The sequence below is a fragment of the Palaemon carinicauda genome, chromosome 21 (assembly GCF_036898095.1).
Source record: "Palaemon carinicauda isolate YSFRI2023 chromosome 21, ASM3689809v2, whole genome shotgun sequence".
NCBI lineage: Eukaryota > Metazoa > Arthropoda > Malacostraca > Decapoda > Palaemonidae > Palaemon > Palaemon carinicauda.
The window spans coordinates 5,684,414-5,701,913 of NC_090745.1; the positions used below are offsets into that span (position 1 = coordinate 5,684,414).

The 17,500-nt window shown below is 34.6% G+C and overlaps 2 protein-coding genes across 4 annotated transcripts in view; both read left to right on the top strand.

Moving 5' to 3' along the window:
- LOC137615171 (paraneoplastic antigen Ma6E-like) overlaps positions 1–7,937 on the top strand; it is a 426,083-nt gene extending 418,146 nt beyond the window's left edge. Inside the window, exons 3-4 of one of the 3 annotated variants that reach the window (XM_068344815.1) lie at positions 7,243–7,747; positions 7,784–7,892. In XM_068344815.1, the coding sequence (XP_068200916.1) occupies positions 7,243–7,747; positions 7,784–7,863 (585 nt within the window). In that variant the 3' untranslated portion in view covers positions 7,864–7,892. Of the gene's footprint in view, positions 1–4,227; positions 4,320–7,242 lie in introns of those variants that run through there. The other 2 variants (XM_068344816.1, XM_068344814.1) reach the window with 2 other exon arrangements.
- A 4,496-nt stretch (positions 7,938–12,433) lies between these two features.
- On the top strand, positions 12,434–13,883 carry LOC137615173 (paraneoplastic antigen Ma6E-like). The gene is made up of 2 exons (XM_068344819.1): positions 12,434–12,445; positions 13,398–13,883. The coding sequence occupies exons 1-2, from the start codon at positions 12,434–12,436 to the stop codon at positions 13,881–13,883; spliced, it is 498 nt and encodes a 165-aa protein (XP_068200920.1).
- Positions 13,884–17,500: the final 3,617 nt, after the last annotated feature.

Sequence of the window (17,500 nt, forward strand, 5' to 3'; positions counted from 1 at the left end):
GTATAACCAAACACCTTGTATTAAGAGAGAAGGAAGTGGGCACACTCTGCGCAGTAAGGGTGGTACAGGGCATGCTTCCTCAGAGCCAGGTGCGTCAGGAATTGCTGTGTCCAACCGTACCATGGTCCAAATTGGGCAGCCAAATTTGAACAAACTCAATCGATGAAATTTTTGGAAATTTGATATTGTATTATTCTCAATTTCATAATTTTGTATTATTTTCAATTTCATGATTTCGTATTTTCAATTTCATGATTTTGTATTATTTTCAATTTCATAATTTTGTATTTTCAATTTCATGATTTTGTATTATTTTCAATTTCATAATTTTGTATTTTCAATTTCATAATTTTGTATTTTTAATTTCATGATTTTGTATTTTTAATTTCATGATTTTGTATTATTTTCAATTTCATGATTTTGTATTATTTTCAATTTCATGATTTTGTATCATTTTCAATTTCATGATTTTGTATTATTTTCAATTTCATGATTTTGTATTATTTTCAATATCATTATTTTGTTAACTAGAGGTAAAGGAACTTTATTTTCAAGAATTCAGTAGTTTAAAACAGCTTATGGTAGAAACAGTAAATTCTCTCTCTCTCTCTCTCTCTCTCTCTCTCTCTCTCTCTCTCTCTCTCTCTCTCTCTCTCTCTCTCTCTCTCTCTAAGGAAAGATAACCTATCTGAGTGGGGATACCTTAACTAGGTGAAAGGGTTTGAGTATCGCCATGATCAGCAAAGCTGCACTAGTCAGGGCCACCCGTACTAGGTTGGTTTACAGTAAACGATCAGACGAAAATCTCCTACCATCACCAATCCGCACTGGCCAGCGTGGTGTAAAATATGGCCAAATCCCAGACATGAAATGATTTATCTGAGGCCTTTCTACTAAAGTGGTCTAGAAACGTTTGTATTTCTTGTTATTGGTATTTTTGTATATACTGTATACATATATATGTATATATAATATATACATATATATACATGTATATATAGATGTATATATATAGTATTTGTATATAAAAAAACATACATTGGATATATATATATATATATATATATATATATATATATATATATATATATATATATATATATATATATATATATATATATATAAAACACACACACATATATATATATATATATATTATATATATAAAACACTCGCATGTATATATATATATACATAAGTATATATATGTATATATATGTATGCATATGTATATATATATATATATATACAGTATATATACATACATATGTGTATATATACAGTATATATATGTATATGTATATATATATATATACACATGTATAATATGTCTGTGTTTGATACATATAAATATTATATATATATATATATATATATATATATATATATATATATATATATATATATATACAAAGATAATGTGTGAGAGAGAGAGAGAGAGAGAGAGAGAGAGAGAGAGAGAGAGAGAGAGAGAGAGAGAGAGAGAGAGACTAGGACGTTGTCACTGCTTTCAGCAAAGGTTAAAAGAGAGAACGACTGCTCCTTCGCTCCCTCCTTCCCTCCTTCCCAAGGTGAATCGGAAATTCCTTCGTCAATAAAGGAAAAGAGAAAATATCTGTGTGTGCACATGAGCAAATTTATCCAGAGCTTGAAAGGGCTATTTAACTTCGTTTTGTATTCAGTATAGATTTATTCTAAACAAGGTCGTCATCCTGTTTTTTTCCATGAGAAGTTATACTTTAAAATGTGTCTTATATGTAAATAGGATTTTTAAGATATTGGCATTATATTTTGGGATGGCTCTCTACTTGGAAATGGATATTCTATTTATTTTATATCTCTATTTTTATCACCTTTTATCAATGTTTTTTTATTTTTTTTTGGGGGGGGGATTTAGTTACTTATCATTTAATCACTAGGTTTATATTATTTCTTTCTTCACTGCTGTAATATATCCATCGTTTCACCTCTACATACTTTTATTATTATTATTATTATTATTATTATTATTATTATTATTATTATTATTATTATTGTTGTTGTTGTTGTTGTTATTGTTATTGTTATTGTTATTGTTATTTATTATTTAATTATTTATAATTAATTTTTTATCATCTATTTATTTGTTATTTATTATTTATTATTATTTATTATCTATTTATTTGTTATTTATTATTTATTATTATTTATTATTTATCATTTCTTATCGTTCATTATTTTTATTATTATTTTTTATTATTTACTATTATTTATTATTTATTATTATCTTTTGTTTATTATTATTTATTATTTATTATTATTTACTATTTATTATTTATTATTTATTATTTATTATTTATTATTATTTCTTATTTAATTTATTATTATTACTTGCTAAGCTACAGTTGGAAAACCAGGATACTATAAGCCCAGGGGCTCCAACAAGGAAAATAGCGCTTTGAGGAAAGGAAACAAAGAAAAAATTAAGTATTCTAAGAACAGTAACAACATTAAAATAAATATTTCCTAAATAAACTATAAAAAACATTAACAAAACATAAGGAAGAGGAATAAGATAGAACAGTGTGCCCGAGTGTACCCTCAAGCAAGAGAACTCTAACCTAAGACAGTGGAAGACCATGGTACAGAGGTTGGGTTACGAAAACCACTAATTACTTTATAATTGATAATAGAAATTAATTTCGAGTTACTTTAAATTTTTTCTGTTGGATTTTAGAATACTTAATTCATAACTCTGACCATCCTTTACATTCAAATCTCCCTGGACTATACTATCCTGTTCGTAATACTAGGCAGGCAGTTAATTATAATAGCCAGGCCTTCTCCATCATGAGGCTCAATACTACGCAGTATTCTAGAAATTTTATTCCAGCTGTGACCAAGTTATGGAATGATCTTCCTAATTGGGTACTTGAATTAGTAGAACTTCAAAAGTTCAAAGTTGGAGCAAATGTTTTTATGTTGACCAGGCTGACATGAGTCTTTTTATAGTTTATATATGACATATCTGTTTTTGACGTTGTTGATAGTTTATATATGACATATTTATTTTGACGTTGTTACTATTTTTAGAATGATTTATTGTTAATTTGTTCCCATTTATTTATTTCCTTATTTCCTTTCCTCACTGGGCTATTTTTCCCTGTTGGAGCCATTGTGCTTATAGCATCTTGCTTTTCCAACTAGGGTTGTAGCTTGGCTAGTAATAATAATAATAATAATAATAATAACAAGCTAGGTTCCTCAACAAAGTCTGTTGTTAAGGGTAAAAATATCTTTATAGTTTTTGTTACTATTAACATACTTTTATGCAGATCATGTTTAATTCTATCATCAGCATTATTTATAGAGAATGCATACACAAACACGTATGTATGTATGCATATATATGTATATATATATATATATATATATATATATATATATATATATATATATATATATATATATATATATATATATACATAGATAGATAGATGTTTGCTTATACAGATGAATATCTATCTATGCATTCACATACATACATAAATATATACATATAATTATACATATATACGGTATATATATATACATAGATACATACAGATATTGATGATATATATATGCATATATATATATATATATATGCATATATATATATATATGCAAATATGTGTATATATACATACATACACACACACACACATATATATATATATATATATATATATATATATATATATATATATATATATATATATATATATATAATGTTAATAATATATTCAATTTTAAGCCACTAATTTGGGATTTGAATTCTACCTATACTTTATTCTAAAGTGTATTCTCAACCCAACATAAATAACCTTCGAATCTTATAAACAGACGAATCACGTCTCCAGGAATTCAAATGAGTCAAAAAAAGCATTTGGATAAAATGCTGACTTAGTAAATCAAAGGAAAACTTAACTTACATCACAACTCTGTTCACTCTTGCGAAACCAAGGCTATACCGGCTGGCTTTGTTTCCTCCAAAAGGATTGAACTTCAAATAAGGAGTGTATTAAAAAAAAAAAAAAAAAAAAAAAAAAAAAAAAAAAAAAAAAAAAAAAAATATTTCTTTGTGGTCCGAGAAAGGATGATTTGATGTTGGGACACTATATGTCACAGGGAACCGATTGACATTTTGGCGGTTCCTACAAAGGTGTTCGTTCGTTTACCCGTGAAATAATTGTCGCTCCTGGCCAGGTTTTTGACGTATATAAGGCGCTGGAAGGACACGACGAGTCACAGTCCTTCCTTGGCCCGTGAACTGAAACAGTTGCAACATGAGATTCCTGGTAATTATTTTTATCATTTGTATCTTTGTGCTGATTTTGATTAGGTTTTGACGTACTGTTGATGATCAATAGATCATGCACTTAAAATGTTTCATTAAAAAAAAAACGGTAAATGCCTGGCAACATTTATTTGAAGATTTTTACCGTTTTAAAAACGGATATATTGACGTGAAGGAGAGAGATTGCGGTCACCAACCCGTTTCAGCTAATTACTGAGTAGGGGTAGAAATTACGATCGCCTGTATTTAACTGAAATACGGCTGAGAACAGTAGATTTCTACGGAGAATTTCCGATTAAAATTGCTGTTTATTTTAACTGTGGTTAAGATAAATCTATTTCACAATTAGGGACAGTGCCAGAATGCACAAGCTATGGTTCAGGGAAACTTCATTCTTCCCTGTTTAAGGCATAGGAAATTATTATAGGAGTATTGTGGTTATGAAAGGAAATTTGTTATAGGAATATGATGGTTATTAAAGGAAATATGTTATAGGAATATGATGGTTATTATGACAGGAAATTTGTTATAGGAATATGGTTGTTATGACAGGAAATTTGTTATAGGAATATGGTTGTTATGACAGGAAATTTGTTATAGGAATATGGTGGTTATGAAAGGAAATTTGTTATAGGAATATGGTGGTTATGAAAGGAAATTTGTTATAGGAATATGGTGGTTATGAAAGGAAATTTGTTATAGGAATATGGTGGTTATGAAAGGAAATTTGTTATAGGAATATGGTGGTTATGAAAGGAAATTTGTTATAGGAATATGGTGGTTATGAAAGGAAATTTGTTATAGGAATATGGTGGTTATGAAAGGAAATTTGTTATAGGAATATGGTTATGAAAGGAAATTTGTTATAGGAATATGGTGGTTATGAAAGCAAATTTGTTATAGGAATATGGTGGTTATGAAAGCAAATTTGTTATAGGAATATGGTGGTTATGAAAGGAAATTTGTTATAGGAATATGGTGGTTATGAAAGGAAATTTGTTATAGGAATATGGTGGTTATGAAAGGAAATTTGTTATAGGAATATGGTGGTTATGAAAGGAAATTTGTTATAGGAATATGGTGGTTATGAAAGGAAATTTGTTATAGGAATATGGTGGTTATGAAAGGAAATTTGTTATAGGAATATGGTGGTTATGAAAGGAAATTTGTTATAGGAATATGGTTGTTATGACAGGAAATTTGTTATAGGAATATGGTGGTTATGAAAGGAAATTTGTTACAGGAGTATTGTGGTTACGCCATAGAAACTCTGAAGTCCTGCATACCATATTCGCTACAGTGAGATGGTATCGATTACGTCGATTTGCAATATAGCTTTATGGTTATGACAATTTCCTTAAAAGTTATTATTTCTTCTATTGAAAAGAGATGGCATAGGCAGCTTTGATTAGAGTAGGATAGCGGTTATGACCCAGAATGATAGTACAAAGTAACTTTACCATAGATTTTTTTTTTTTTTTTTTTTTTTTTTTTTTTTTTTTTTTTTTGAAACATGGTCTTCTCGTGAGAGAAAGTTTTCTGTTTTTAAATGTTAAACACTCTTACTAGATATTAAAATTTCAATGTCCTATATTTTTGGTATTCAAGAAATAAACTATTTTTATTCAGGAAATATTGAATAAAAATTTCACTGAAATGAGATTAAATACTTTCATTTAGACCATTTTTTTTATAAATTAAAAGGTTCAAATTAAGCTTTGCGATACTTATATTTAAACTCTTTATTGTGATTAACTAATTAAAGAGATACAGAAAACTGTACCAACTATATATCTTTGTTCTTAATACCGCTATGTTTGTCGTATGAAACCCTTCTTACCAGTTAGCCTCGTTAATAAATGAAAAAAGGGAAATATATAAAAATTAAAATAATGTGTTTACACGAGTCTATTTAGTTACGTAATACATTTTAAAAATGCTGTATTTAAGAAATGGTCGTAGATCTGATGAAGAAAAAGTTTATTTACGCAGCTTTTTGTCCTATTTCATTTCATTGTCGAAGTTTTTTTTCAACTTAACTGTATATTGGGGATACGCCATTAGAACAAGAGAGCTACAGGAAATATACAACATAATATCAGCTTACAAAACCTATCTTTAACCACTGCACTGGTATTAGGTCAACATAGAATGGTCAAAGGATAGCTGTAACGAATGCTATACTCAACGCAACGAGAAAGGGCCGATCGAGGAGGGCATGCACCTGACTTTCAACGGATTCCCCTCAATTGCTTTCCTTCTCCAACCCCACTCCATCTCCTTACACTCTCTGTTCTCACCTTCTTTCTCTTTATATATAATTTGATTTATTTCCGAAATTAATCTAACTTTTTCCACATCAATAGTAAACTTCTTGACTTGCTTTCAGTACAACGATTTCTCCCCCTCCTAAACGAAACACATAAGAATCGACCCTCCCACGCTCATATGCCAGATGCTGCCACTACACAAAATCTTAACACGCGCACACTCTTGCAATAGCTGTTCCCCTGCTTCAAGCTAGCTATATGGTCATATTCATAGCCAAGCAATTATCTACAACATGTGTTTCTTGGAAGAAAAGTTAAATAGCGAGAGAGAGAGATAATTTCAGATACACTAATTTTTATAGAAACAGAAAGAGGGAGAAAGAAAGAAATAGAGATAAAGATGAAAGGGGAAGGGTTGGAGATGTGGCACCATTGGAGGGATCTGTTTCAAAACAGGTGCACTCCCCTATCGGCCCTCTCTTGCTGTGTTGAATATAGAAACCAAACATAAACAAAATTAAATTTCCACATTACCAAATACCAAATCAAATATTTCAGTACTATGTATTTACATTTTCTCTAAAAGTTGTTTTGCCACATGTCTGTAAATGACCTTTCTGTAGTTTACCTACCATCACTTGATTCCTCCGTCAGGTATTATCCTGCCTGGTAGCCATGTGCTGCGCACGGCCCCACAGCGTCTCCACTGCTGCTGAAGGGGCAGCTGGTGAGGGACACTCCGCCACAGCTGCTGACACTGGTGCACAAGAAACCACTGCTGAAGTTGGCCACACCGGCGCTAAATCTTCAGGCGCTGCTGAAGCTACCTATGCTGAGGTTTCAGGTGCTGGATTCGGTGCTGAAGCTGGAGAAGCCGGGGAACTAGGCGAAGCCGGGGAAGTAGGAGAGGCCGGTGAATTAGGTGAAGCTGGTGAAGTAGGAGAAGCCGGTGAATTAGGTGAAGCCGGTGAAGTAGGAGAAGCTGGTGAATTAGGTGAAGCCGGTGAATACGGTGAAGCTGGTGAAGCCGGAGAAGCTGGTGAATATGGTGCCGAAGCTGAAGCCGGAGAAGCTGGTGAATACGGTGCCGAAGCTGAAGCTGGTGAATATGGTGGCGAAGCTGGTGAGGCAGGCGAAGCTGGTGAGGCAGGCGAAGCTGGTGAGGCAGGCGAAGCTGGTGAGGCAGGCGAAGCAGGCGAAGCTGGCGAAGCAGGTGAAGGTGGTGAAGGTGAAGCCGGTGGGGAGGGTGGCGAGGGAGAAGCCGGTGGCGCATAAGGAGGGACTGTGATGCCTAGATTTTAAGATTTAAATTTATACATATCTTTAATGACGAGAAATATATATTACATGTTAATAACGATTACAGTATTAAACAATAATTCTGATCTGTGTATTTTATTGGCATCTTTTTACCTTTTAACTTAATAACCAAAGAATAAAGAGAGAATTTTTTTTCATGGTATGCCTTCAGACTAATATAGGCATCCTTTAATTGACAAATAACTTAGCAAAACTTTAGGTAATTAAAATAAATAAAACATATTTATCGTGAGCACCTTGGGCTAATGTTTGATGATTATCAGTGTTTTTTTTTTTTTTTTTTTTTTGCATAAACAAGCTGGCTGTCAACAATGTTTCCTAATATGCAAAATCTTCGTTGTTGAGGTTTTCATGTCATATATTTTCATGTGAGATTTGCCACTTCCTTGGGGTTCATGGCTGTGGAAGCCCATTGAAAACATCCCTTCCTGGCAGTCTGTTGGACGGTTGTCAGACCTACTCAAGCTCAGTGGGTTCTAATAGTGCTGCAACCTCACCATCCTTGTGAGCTAGGGTATTTCAGAGAGCCTATAGGTCTACCTGCTAAGTCATCAGCAGCCAATATTTGGCCCTTGCTGGTCCTAGCTTAATGAAGAGGGGTCTTGGACGTTGATCAAACTTCATTTACAGTCTATCAAATTTCTTAATCTTAATCTAGATGATATTCTCGGGCACAGTCGTCCAATTAGTTCGTTATGCATGTTTCATAAGATTTTTCATAATTCTGACCATCCTTTACATTCATATCTTCCCGGACAGTACCATCCTGTTCGTAATACTGGGTTGGCAGTTAATTCTAATAGTCATACCTTCATCATGAGACTCAATATACACTGAATTCTAGAAGTTGATTCGGTAGAACTTCAGGAGTTCAAACTTGCAGCATTTTTTTTTATTTTGAACAGGCTGACATAAATCTATTTATAGTTTATATACTATTGCCACTGTTCTTAAAATATTTCATTTTAATTTCTCATATTTTCCCATATAGTTTATCTTATTACCTTCCCTCGCTGGGCTATTTATCCTTGTTGGAGCCCTTGTGCTTATTGCATTCTGCTCTTTCAACTAGGGTTGTAGCTTAGCTAGTAATGATGATAATATATGGTCTGTCTCTAGGGGTTTGTCATGTCCCTTACCTCAACCATTCATGAGCGACCTTTATACACCACAGCTATCAGTCTTTCGTGTCTGAGATCGGTAGAATAACAAGATCTACTTAACTTATTATAGCATTTAACATTTCTTAAAATTAATCCCTTCATCTCTGACTGATGCCTTCTGTCATAGCAGAAAGAAAATTTTGAAAAGTTTAAAATTATCTTTGTGTCAAACCCGTGTGGATTTTAATATTATTTGGATAATACATAGACTACAGCATATCCAAATAATAAATAAACTCAAGACATGCACTCCAAGAAAGAAGAATAAATGGTATTTACTAGTCAAGCTAGTCTTTGGAGTTGATAACAAAAGCTATTGCCACACCAGATATCAAATAAGTCTGTTAGTTCAATTGTCTTATCATAGATGAGGGAGGTAATGACTTTCGATTTCCATTTTGGATGAGTCTGCTTGCTAAATGCCTGCGAAGGTACTGTCTCCCTGCGGTTAATTATTATTTTCACGTTATTCTGATGACTCTGAGCACATCATCATGAATGGCTGAAGCTTATATAGGATATATCTCGCATAAGCAATTTTTACATCAATCCAGATACTTGTTATTTAATGATCACTGTTACCAGGCTGCATCTGAGTAATTCACCAGGCTGCTCTAATAACTCTGTGAATAACTTACCAGGATGCTCTGATAACTCTCTAACTATACCAGGCTGATCTGATAACTCTGTGAGTAACTTACCAGGATACTCTGATAATTCTTTAACTATACCAGGCTGCTCTTATAACTCTGTGAGTATTTTAATGATGATTTATCCCGCTAAGACCCAAATTAATAATTTACCCGAAAGGGTTTGTACCCTTCGATCTTTTGTAAAAACAATGGTAGATTGGAAGATGGCCTTAGAGCTTTGATAGACTAGCAATGGATAGACACGCTCAATGTAACAACTTGTCTGCAACAAAAAAAAAATTGCGATGAAAGTCAAACAGTAAAATGATATATGAAAAGGTAAAGCTCATAAGATTACTAATAAAGTGTAAACTACTATTAGAACAACTACTGAATTCTGAAATAGAGAGAGGAGTTCAATGAAGCACAGAGGGTGGAAGGGTCAGTGAGGAAGATACGGATTACAGAAGTGAAGTGGGCATTGAATGAAATGAAAAATGGTGAAGCAACAGGTCCATCAGAGTTTCAAGTTGAAATATTCAAAATACTAGATACAGAGGTGGAAGAATTGATGCTGGGTTTACTAGGAATATGAGAAGATAAAATAATGCTTAAAGACTGGGAGGAAAGAGTAATGGGTTATAAATTTGTTAAGGTACTAGATCAGAGATTTAGAGAGATTACAAAGATTGGAAAACAGCATTGGGGATTCATGAGGGGGAGAGTCTGTGGATGTCATCTTAATGGTAAGGCAGCAGCAGGTAAAGAGGCTAATGGGAAACCAGAAGCTCTTTCTGTATTCAAGTAGATCTATAGAAGGCTTATGATAGAATACCAAGGTGAGGAAAGTCCCAGAGAGGTTGGTTAGAATAGTTGAGATGGTGTACAAAAGAACAAAGACGAAAGTAATAACAGCTGTTGGATTACACCAGGGGTCAGCATTAGGCTAGCACTTACCTGTGGTGGTTACGGGTGTGTTAAATAAGGAGATCAGAAACAAAGAGCTTTGGGAGTTATATGCCGATGATTTGGTGATTACCCTTATACAGGGTTTTTAGAGTGACAGGGGTCCTTGGAGAGGGGTTGCTTGAGGGTAATTGCGAATAAGACTAAGATTTCAATGAGCTGCAAGGAAGGTAGTGTCAGGATAACCATACATGAAAGTAAAGGTTCGGATATAAAACAGTTAGAAAAATTTAAATACTTAGGATCTACCATAAGTCAGGAAAGTGGATTTGAAGTTGATGATATGATATAAGCAGCCAGGGGAAGTGGAGGAAGGTAGTGGGAGTGGTATGTGATAAGAAAATACCAATTAAGCCAAAAGTCAAGATCTATAGAACAATAAAAGACCAGTGTTAATGTAAGGATCTGAAACGTGTGCTCCAAAATGATGAAGATGAAAGGGGAAGGGTTGGAGACGTGGCACCAATGGAGGGATCTGTTTCATAACAGGTGCACTCCCCTATCGGCCCTCTCTTGCTGCGTTGAATATAGAAACCAAACATAAACAAAATCAAATTTCCACATCACCAAATACCAAATCAAATAATTCATTGCTATGCATTTCTATTTTCTCAAAGATGTTTTGCCACATGTCTGTAAATGACCTTTCTTTAGTTTACCTACCATCACTTGATTCCTCCGTCAGGTATTATCTCTTGAGAGAACAGAGATGAGAATGCTGAGGTAGTTTATGGGAATATCACTGCTTGAAAGATTGGAAAATGATGAAAGAAGAATGGTAGGCATAGTAATGATTACAGAGGTGATAAGAGTCTCACGATTGAGATGGTGTGGACATGTGGTGAGGATGGATGGTAGGGAGAGAGTGAGGAGGGCTTGGGAGGTCAATGTTAGAGGGGAAGATCAAGAGGGAGGTACTTGTTAGAGGGGAAGATCAAGAGGGAGGTAGAGGATTAGGTGGTGAAATAAGGTGAAGGATGCCCTGAAGAGCAGAGGTTTGGTGGAAGTGATGCCTTTGATAGAGGGCATTGGAGAGAACGGATCAGGCAACCGACGCTTTAATGTAGAAGTAATAATGGGAAAGAAGATATATATTATATAAATTATATTATACATATATATATATATATATATATATATATATATATATATATATATATATATATATATATTAACAGGCAGACAGATAGATATTTAGACAGACAGAAAGATAGATAGATACAGATAAATAGATAGATATACAAATGTACAAAATATTAATCCTTTTTATGCCATTGATGTGAAGTTTTGATATTTACATATACGCTAGTCAATAACTGATGTCTTCAAATCAATTTAACAGGCGAATCATGCTTTAGCGATGTTAATTAAATGTCCCAGAAATATTCAGCTAATATCCCAAGTTAGTAAATCAAGAATAACCTAACTTACATCACAACTTAGTCCATTGTTACTAAGACAAGTCTAGCAACGGCCTTTGTTTCCACAGAAGTAGGGAAGTTGAGATATGGAATGAACCTAAAGAAATACTATATGATAAAAAAGAGATTCGGTATTTCTTTGGGGTCATAAAAGGATGATTTGATGTTGGGACACTATATGTCGTAGGGAACCAATTGGCAGTTTGGGGTTCCTACAAAGGTGTTCGTTCGTTTACCCATAGAATAGTTGTCGCTCCTTGCCAGGTTTTTGACGTATATGAGCGCTAGAAGGACACAAGTAGGCACAGTCCTAACTTGGCCTCCGAACAGAAGCGGTTGCAACATGAGATTCCTGGTAATTATTTGTGGTTATTTGATGTTTAGTGCTGATTTTGATTAGGTTTTGACGTACTGTTGATGATTGATAGATGCTGTTTATAACATGGTATCTTATCATGGGAGGATGGTGGTCATGACAGGAAATCCTTTGTAGGAATATGGTGGTTACGACTTAGGAACTTCGTTCCAGCAAATATTTTTCTGGGAAATACAGTCTTTCTCGTGGGATTGTAAATGTTTTTTCTAACGGTTGATTCTATAGAAAAACAACAACATTTAAACGTGTGAAATTATATTTGACAAAAGTTAAAGTATGTTTAATTCATTTTGTAAGCACTTGTATCGAAATGGTCCCAAAGCATCAATTGATAACAAGATTTTTTATGTTTTTCTGTTTTCGTAAGTTATAATTTCCTACATTTATATAAGAGCAACTTCACTGCTTGAACTTTGCATTTTAGTATAACCCTACTTTGTTCATACCCAAAATCCCCCCGAAAAAAAGACTAAGATGCTTTATGTGTGGTAGATAAAACTCCATTTAGATATACATCTGTTTTGTCCTTTACTTAAATTCATATTGTTGAAGGTTTTATCTACTCAAAAATCCCTATGGCATTTAGTCCCTCCATTTGGTATTAATATTTGGTCTAGCTCATGGACTATTAAGGCTGTTTTACAACATCCCTATAAATGACTTATCTTTTGCTTATGTGCGTGAACAGGTATTTCTTGGAAGAAAAAACAAGTAGAAAGAGAGCAACTAAGAGTGGAAGAATCAGTTTCAAACCAGATGCCCTCCCCAAACAGTCCTTTCTCGCTGCGTTGAGTATAGATCCCAAGCATCAATAGAATCACTAAATAACACTTCAAAGAATTCAGTGCTATGCATTTATATTTTCTCTTAAGGGGGTTTTGTCACATCTCTGTAAATATCCTTTCTTTTGTTCACTTGAATTCTCAGTCAGGTATTATTCTGCCTGGTAGCCATGTGCTGCGCACGGCCCCATGGCGTTTCCACTGCTGCTGAAGGAGCAGCTACTGAGGGACGCTCTGCCACAGCTGCTGACATTGGTGCACAGGAAACCGCTGCTGAAGTTGGCCACACCGGTGCTGAATCTTCAGGCGCTGCTGAAGCTACCCATGCTGAGGTTTCAGGTGCTGGATTTGCTGCTGAAGCTGGAGAAGCTGGTGAATTAGGTGAGGCCGGTGAACTAGGAGAGGCCGGTGAATATGGTGAAGCCGGTGAATATGGTGAATCCGGTGAATATGGTGAATCCGGTGAATATGGTGAAGCCGGTGAATATGGTGAAGCCGGCGAAGCCGGAGAAGCTGGTGAATACGGTGGAGAAGCTAGTGAAGCCGGTGAAGCAGGAGAAATCGGTGAAGGTGAAGCAGGGGGTGAAGGTGAAGCTGGTGGAGAGGGTGGTGAGGGAGAAGCCGGTGGAGCATAAGGAGGGACTGTGATAACTAGATTAAAAGATTTGAATTTATACCTATCTTTCATCACGAGAAATATATATTATATGTAAACGATAATTACAGTATTAAACAATTGGTTTCATTCGTGTATCTTATTAGTATTGTTTTGCCTTTTTAACTTTTCAACCAAAGAATAGCCTATTGGAAGTGTCCCGCTCTGGCAATCTGGTGGTGGACTGTTGGTACCGTCCATGCCTGGTCATCGCCAGACTGGGGTGCAAGTCCCGCTCAAACTCGTTAGCTCCTTTGGTCGCTGCACCCTCGCCATCCTTGTGAACTAGAGATGGGGTGTTTGGGGGAGCCTATAGATCTACCTGGTGAGACATCAGCAGCCATTCCCTGGCCCTCCCTGGTCTCCTAGCTTGGGTGGAGATGGGTCTTGGGTGCTGATCATATATATATATGGTCAGTCTCTAGGATATTATCCTGCTGTGGCAATATCACTGTCACTTGTCTCTGCCATTCATGAGCGGACTTTAAACCTTTAAACGTGAGTTCACGACCCGCTCAAGCTAGGTTGTTTCCAGTAGTCTGCAACCTAACCATCCTTGTGAGCTAAGGATGGAGTGTTTTTGGGAGCCTTATTAACTTCCCTAATGAGTTATTAGCTGCCATTGCTTGGGTATCCCTGGTACTAGCTATGGGCTCGTCTCTGGGGATATTGTTCTAGCCCTTGCATTTGCCACTCACAAGTGACCTTTAAAGTTTTGGGGATTATCTGCTTGATGATTATCAATTGTTTATGCCAGGTGATTGCCAGACTGGGGTTCGAGCCCCGCTCAAACTTGTCAAGTTCCTCTGGTCGCTGCAACCTCACCATCCTTGTGAGCTAAGGATGGGGGTTTTGGGTGAGCCTATAGGTCTATCTGCTAAATTATCAGCAGCCATTACATGGCCCTCCTTGGTCCAAGCTTGGATGGAGAGGGGGCTTGGGCGCTGATCATATGTAATATGGTCAGTCCTGCTTGACAGGGCAATGTCACTGTCCCTGGCCTCTGCCATTTATGAGCGGCTTTTAATCCTGTAAACCTTTTTTCTGCGTTGGACTTATCCAGTGAGAGTTAACATTATTGTCTCTAGGATATTATCCTGCGCCCAAGACCCATCTCCACCCAAGTTAGGAGACCAGGGAGGGCCAGGGAATGGCTGCTGATGTCTCACCAGGTAGATCTATAGGCTCTCCCAAACACCCCATCTCTAGCTCACAAGGATGGTGAGGTTGCAGCAACCAAAAGTTAACCTCATCTGCAAACAGGATCTTAGTTGAAAAGTTTGCGTCATCATTTTATTTGCTTGATGCGCATTCACAAAATTCCAATCGTTTATCTTGCCCATCTTCACTCACATGCTGTAGCATCTGCAATTTGTATGGATGCCACACTGTTAAAAACTTGCATTATAAAAACTGTAAATATCTGGCAACATTTATTCCAGGATCTTTTACCGTTTTAAAACCGGATACATTGACGTAAAGGAGTGATATTACGGTTACCAACCCGTAAAAGATAATACCAAAGCATGGTAAAAATTACGGTCGCCCGTATTTTGCTGAAATACGGTTGAGAATAGTATATTTTTACGGAGAATTTCAGATTACAATTACGGTTTATTTTAACAGTGTACCTAACTTTTTCAAAATGCGCCCGATGTTCCTTCGTGTACTTCTACTGGAGCTCTGTGCTATTGTCCCCTTAGAAATATCGAGCCTAAAATTACCAAGTCTACACAACACGAGAATTGTTGAAATCTACATCCTCAACCAGTCAATATTAGTTCCATTAAAGGAGCCAAAATCGTTTAATATGATATTTAGATCTAAAATTATCGGATAAGATCCAAATTAGTAGACTGAGGTGGTATGGTCATGTCATGAGAAGAGATGAACAGTATATTGGGAGGAGAGTGGTGGAAATGGAGGTACAGGGAACGAGAAGGAGAGGGAGACCAAAGCGAAGGTGGATGGACTGTATCAAGGATGACCTTCGATCAAAGGGATTAACCGGTGATGAAGTGTGGGACAGAGGTAGATGGAGAAAGCTGGCCAAAAACATCGACCCCACATAAAGTGGGAAAAGATGCAGACAAAGATGATGATGAAGATCTAAAATTATATGATGTTTAATATGTCAGCCTTAAATTGTTTAAAAAAAAAAAACTCTTTTCGTCCTTTCCAGGGGCAGCTATTATTGACTGAGTGTTATTCAATTAGAATAATTAAACTTTAAAAACCAACAAAATAATGTTGAAAGATTTCCATTATTGTCAATTCGAGTATTTTTTTTTCTTATTTTTTTTTTTTTTTTGTAAAATGGAGAAGAACAATTTTCCATATAATAAGGAAATGAGATACGCGTAGGATAATAAAATCTAGGAAAGAATGGAGAATATTTATTTTTGAGAGAGAGAGAGAGAGAGAGAGAGAGAGAGAGAGAGAGAGAGAGAGAAGGTCGCAGCTGTTATAATTTACATTACAGTTTTCATGAAATTTTACTATTTTTCTACTTAGGAATACATTGAGAGAGAGAGAGAGAGAGAGAGAGAGAGAGAGAGAGAGAGAGACAGGAACTCATATTTGATCAAGGAATAGGCGTATCCAGAAATTTGACTCTTGGCGTATGTTTTTATCATTCTCAGTGAATTAAGACAAGTACACCAAAGAGAAAGTTTCCTTTTTGCTTCAAGGAGGAATGTTAGTGGAGGCGACACCCTTTATTTACAGGAAAGGAAGGCAAAATAAATAAAAGATAATGCTTTAGTGGTTGAAAGTTTATCCTGAATTCGAGATCAAGGTTAAGCACCATCGATTATAACCTAGAATTCAAGCGACGTTGAATGATTTAAGAGATATTTATGAGCTTTTATCTTGTAATTCTACAGTAGTAGTAATAATAATAATAATAATAATAATAATAATAATAATAATAATAATGATAATAACCTTTATTCTAATAATACTTACTACTACTACTACTACTACAACTACTACTAATAATAATAATAATACTGATAATAATAATAACCTTTATTCTAATAATAATAATAATAATAATAATAATAATAATAATAATAATAATAATGTAGCCTCCATTACTCTTCCCATATTTACTCAAATATAGTATTAATATACATTTTTCTATTCTCATGTATAATTTTTAGTTATTTCTATATTCCCTTAACGCAATGGGCTGCTTTCCTTTTTGGAGGCATTGGGCTTATGATGATAATAATAATAATAATAATAATAATAATAATAATAATAATAATAATAATACAACAACAACAACAATATAGATATTTTAGTGACTTTTGTGGTGTAAGAACATACATCGAAAAAATTTTGCTTCATCTTTTTATTTTTTATGATCTAATGATGACTTGACTGTATGACAAAAGTATGTGAACGACTGCAGATAACTTGCTAGAATTCTATTTTTATTTTTATTTATCAAGGTCTGTAATAAGGTCTACTTAGAAATTTTACTTAAATAAAAAATACCGTTATATACGAGGCGGTATTATTCATTCATAAGGGATAAGGAAAACCTTTTTTTTATTTTTATTTTTATCCACGCAGTATTCTTAAATGATT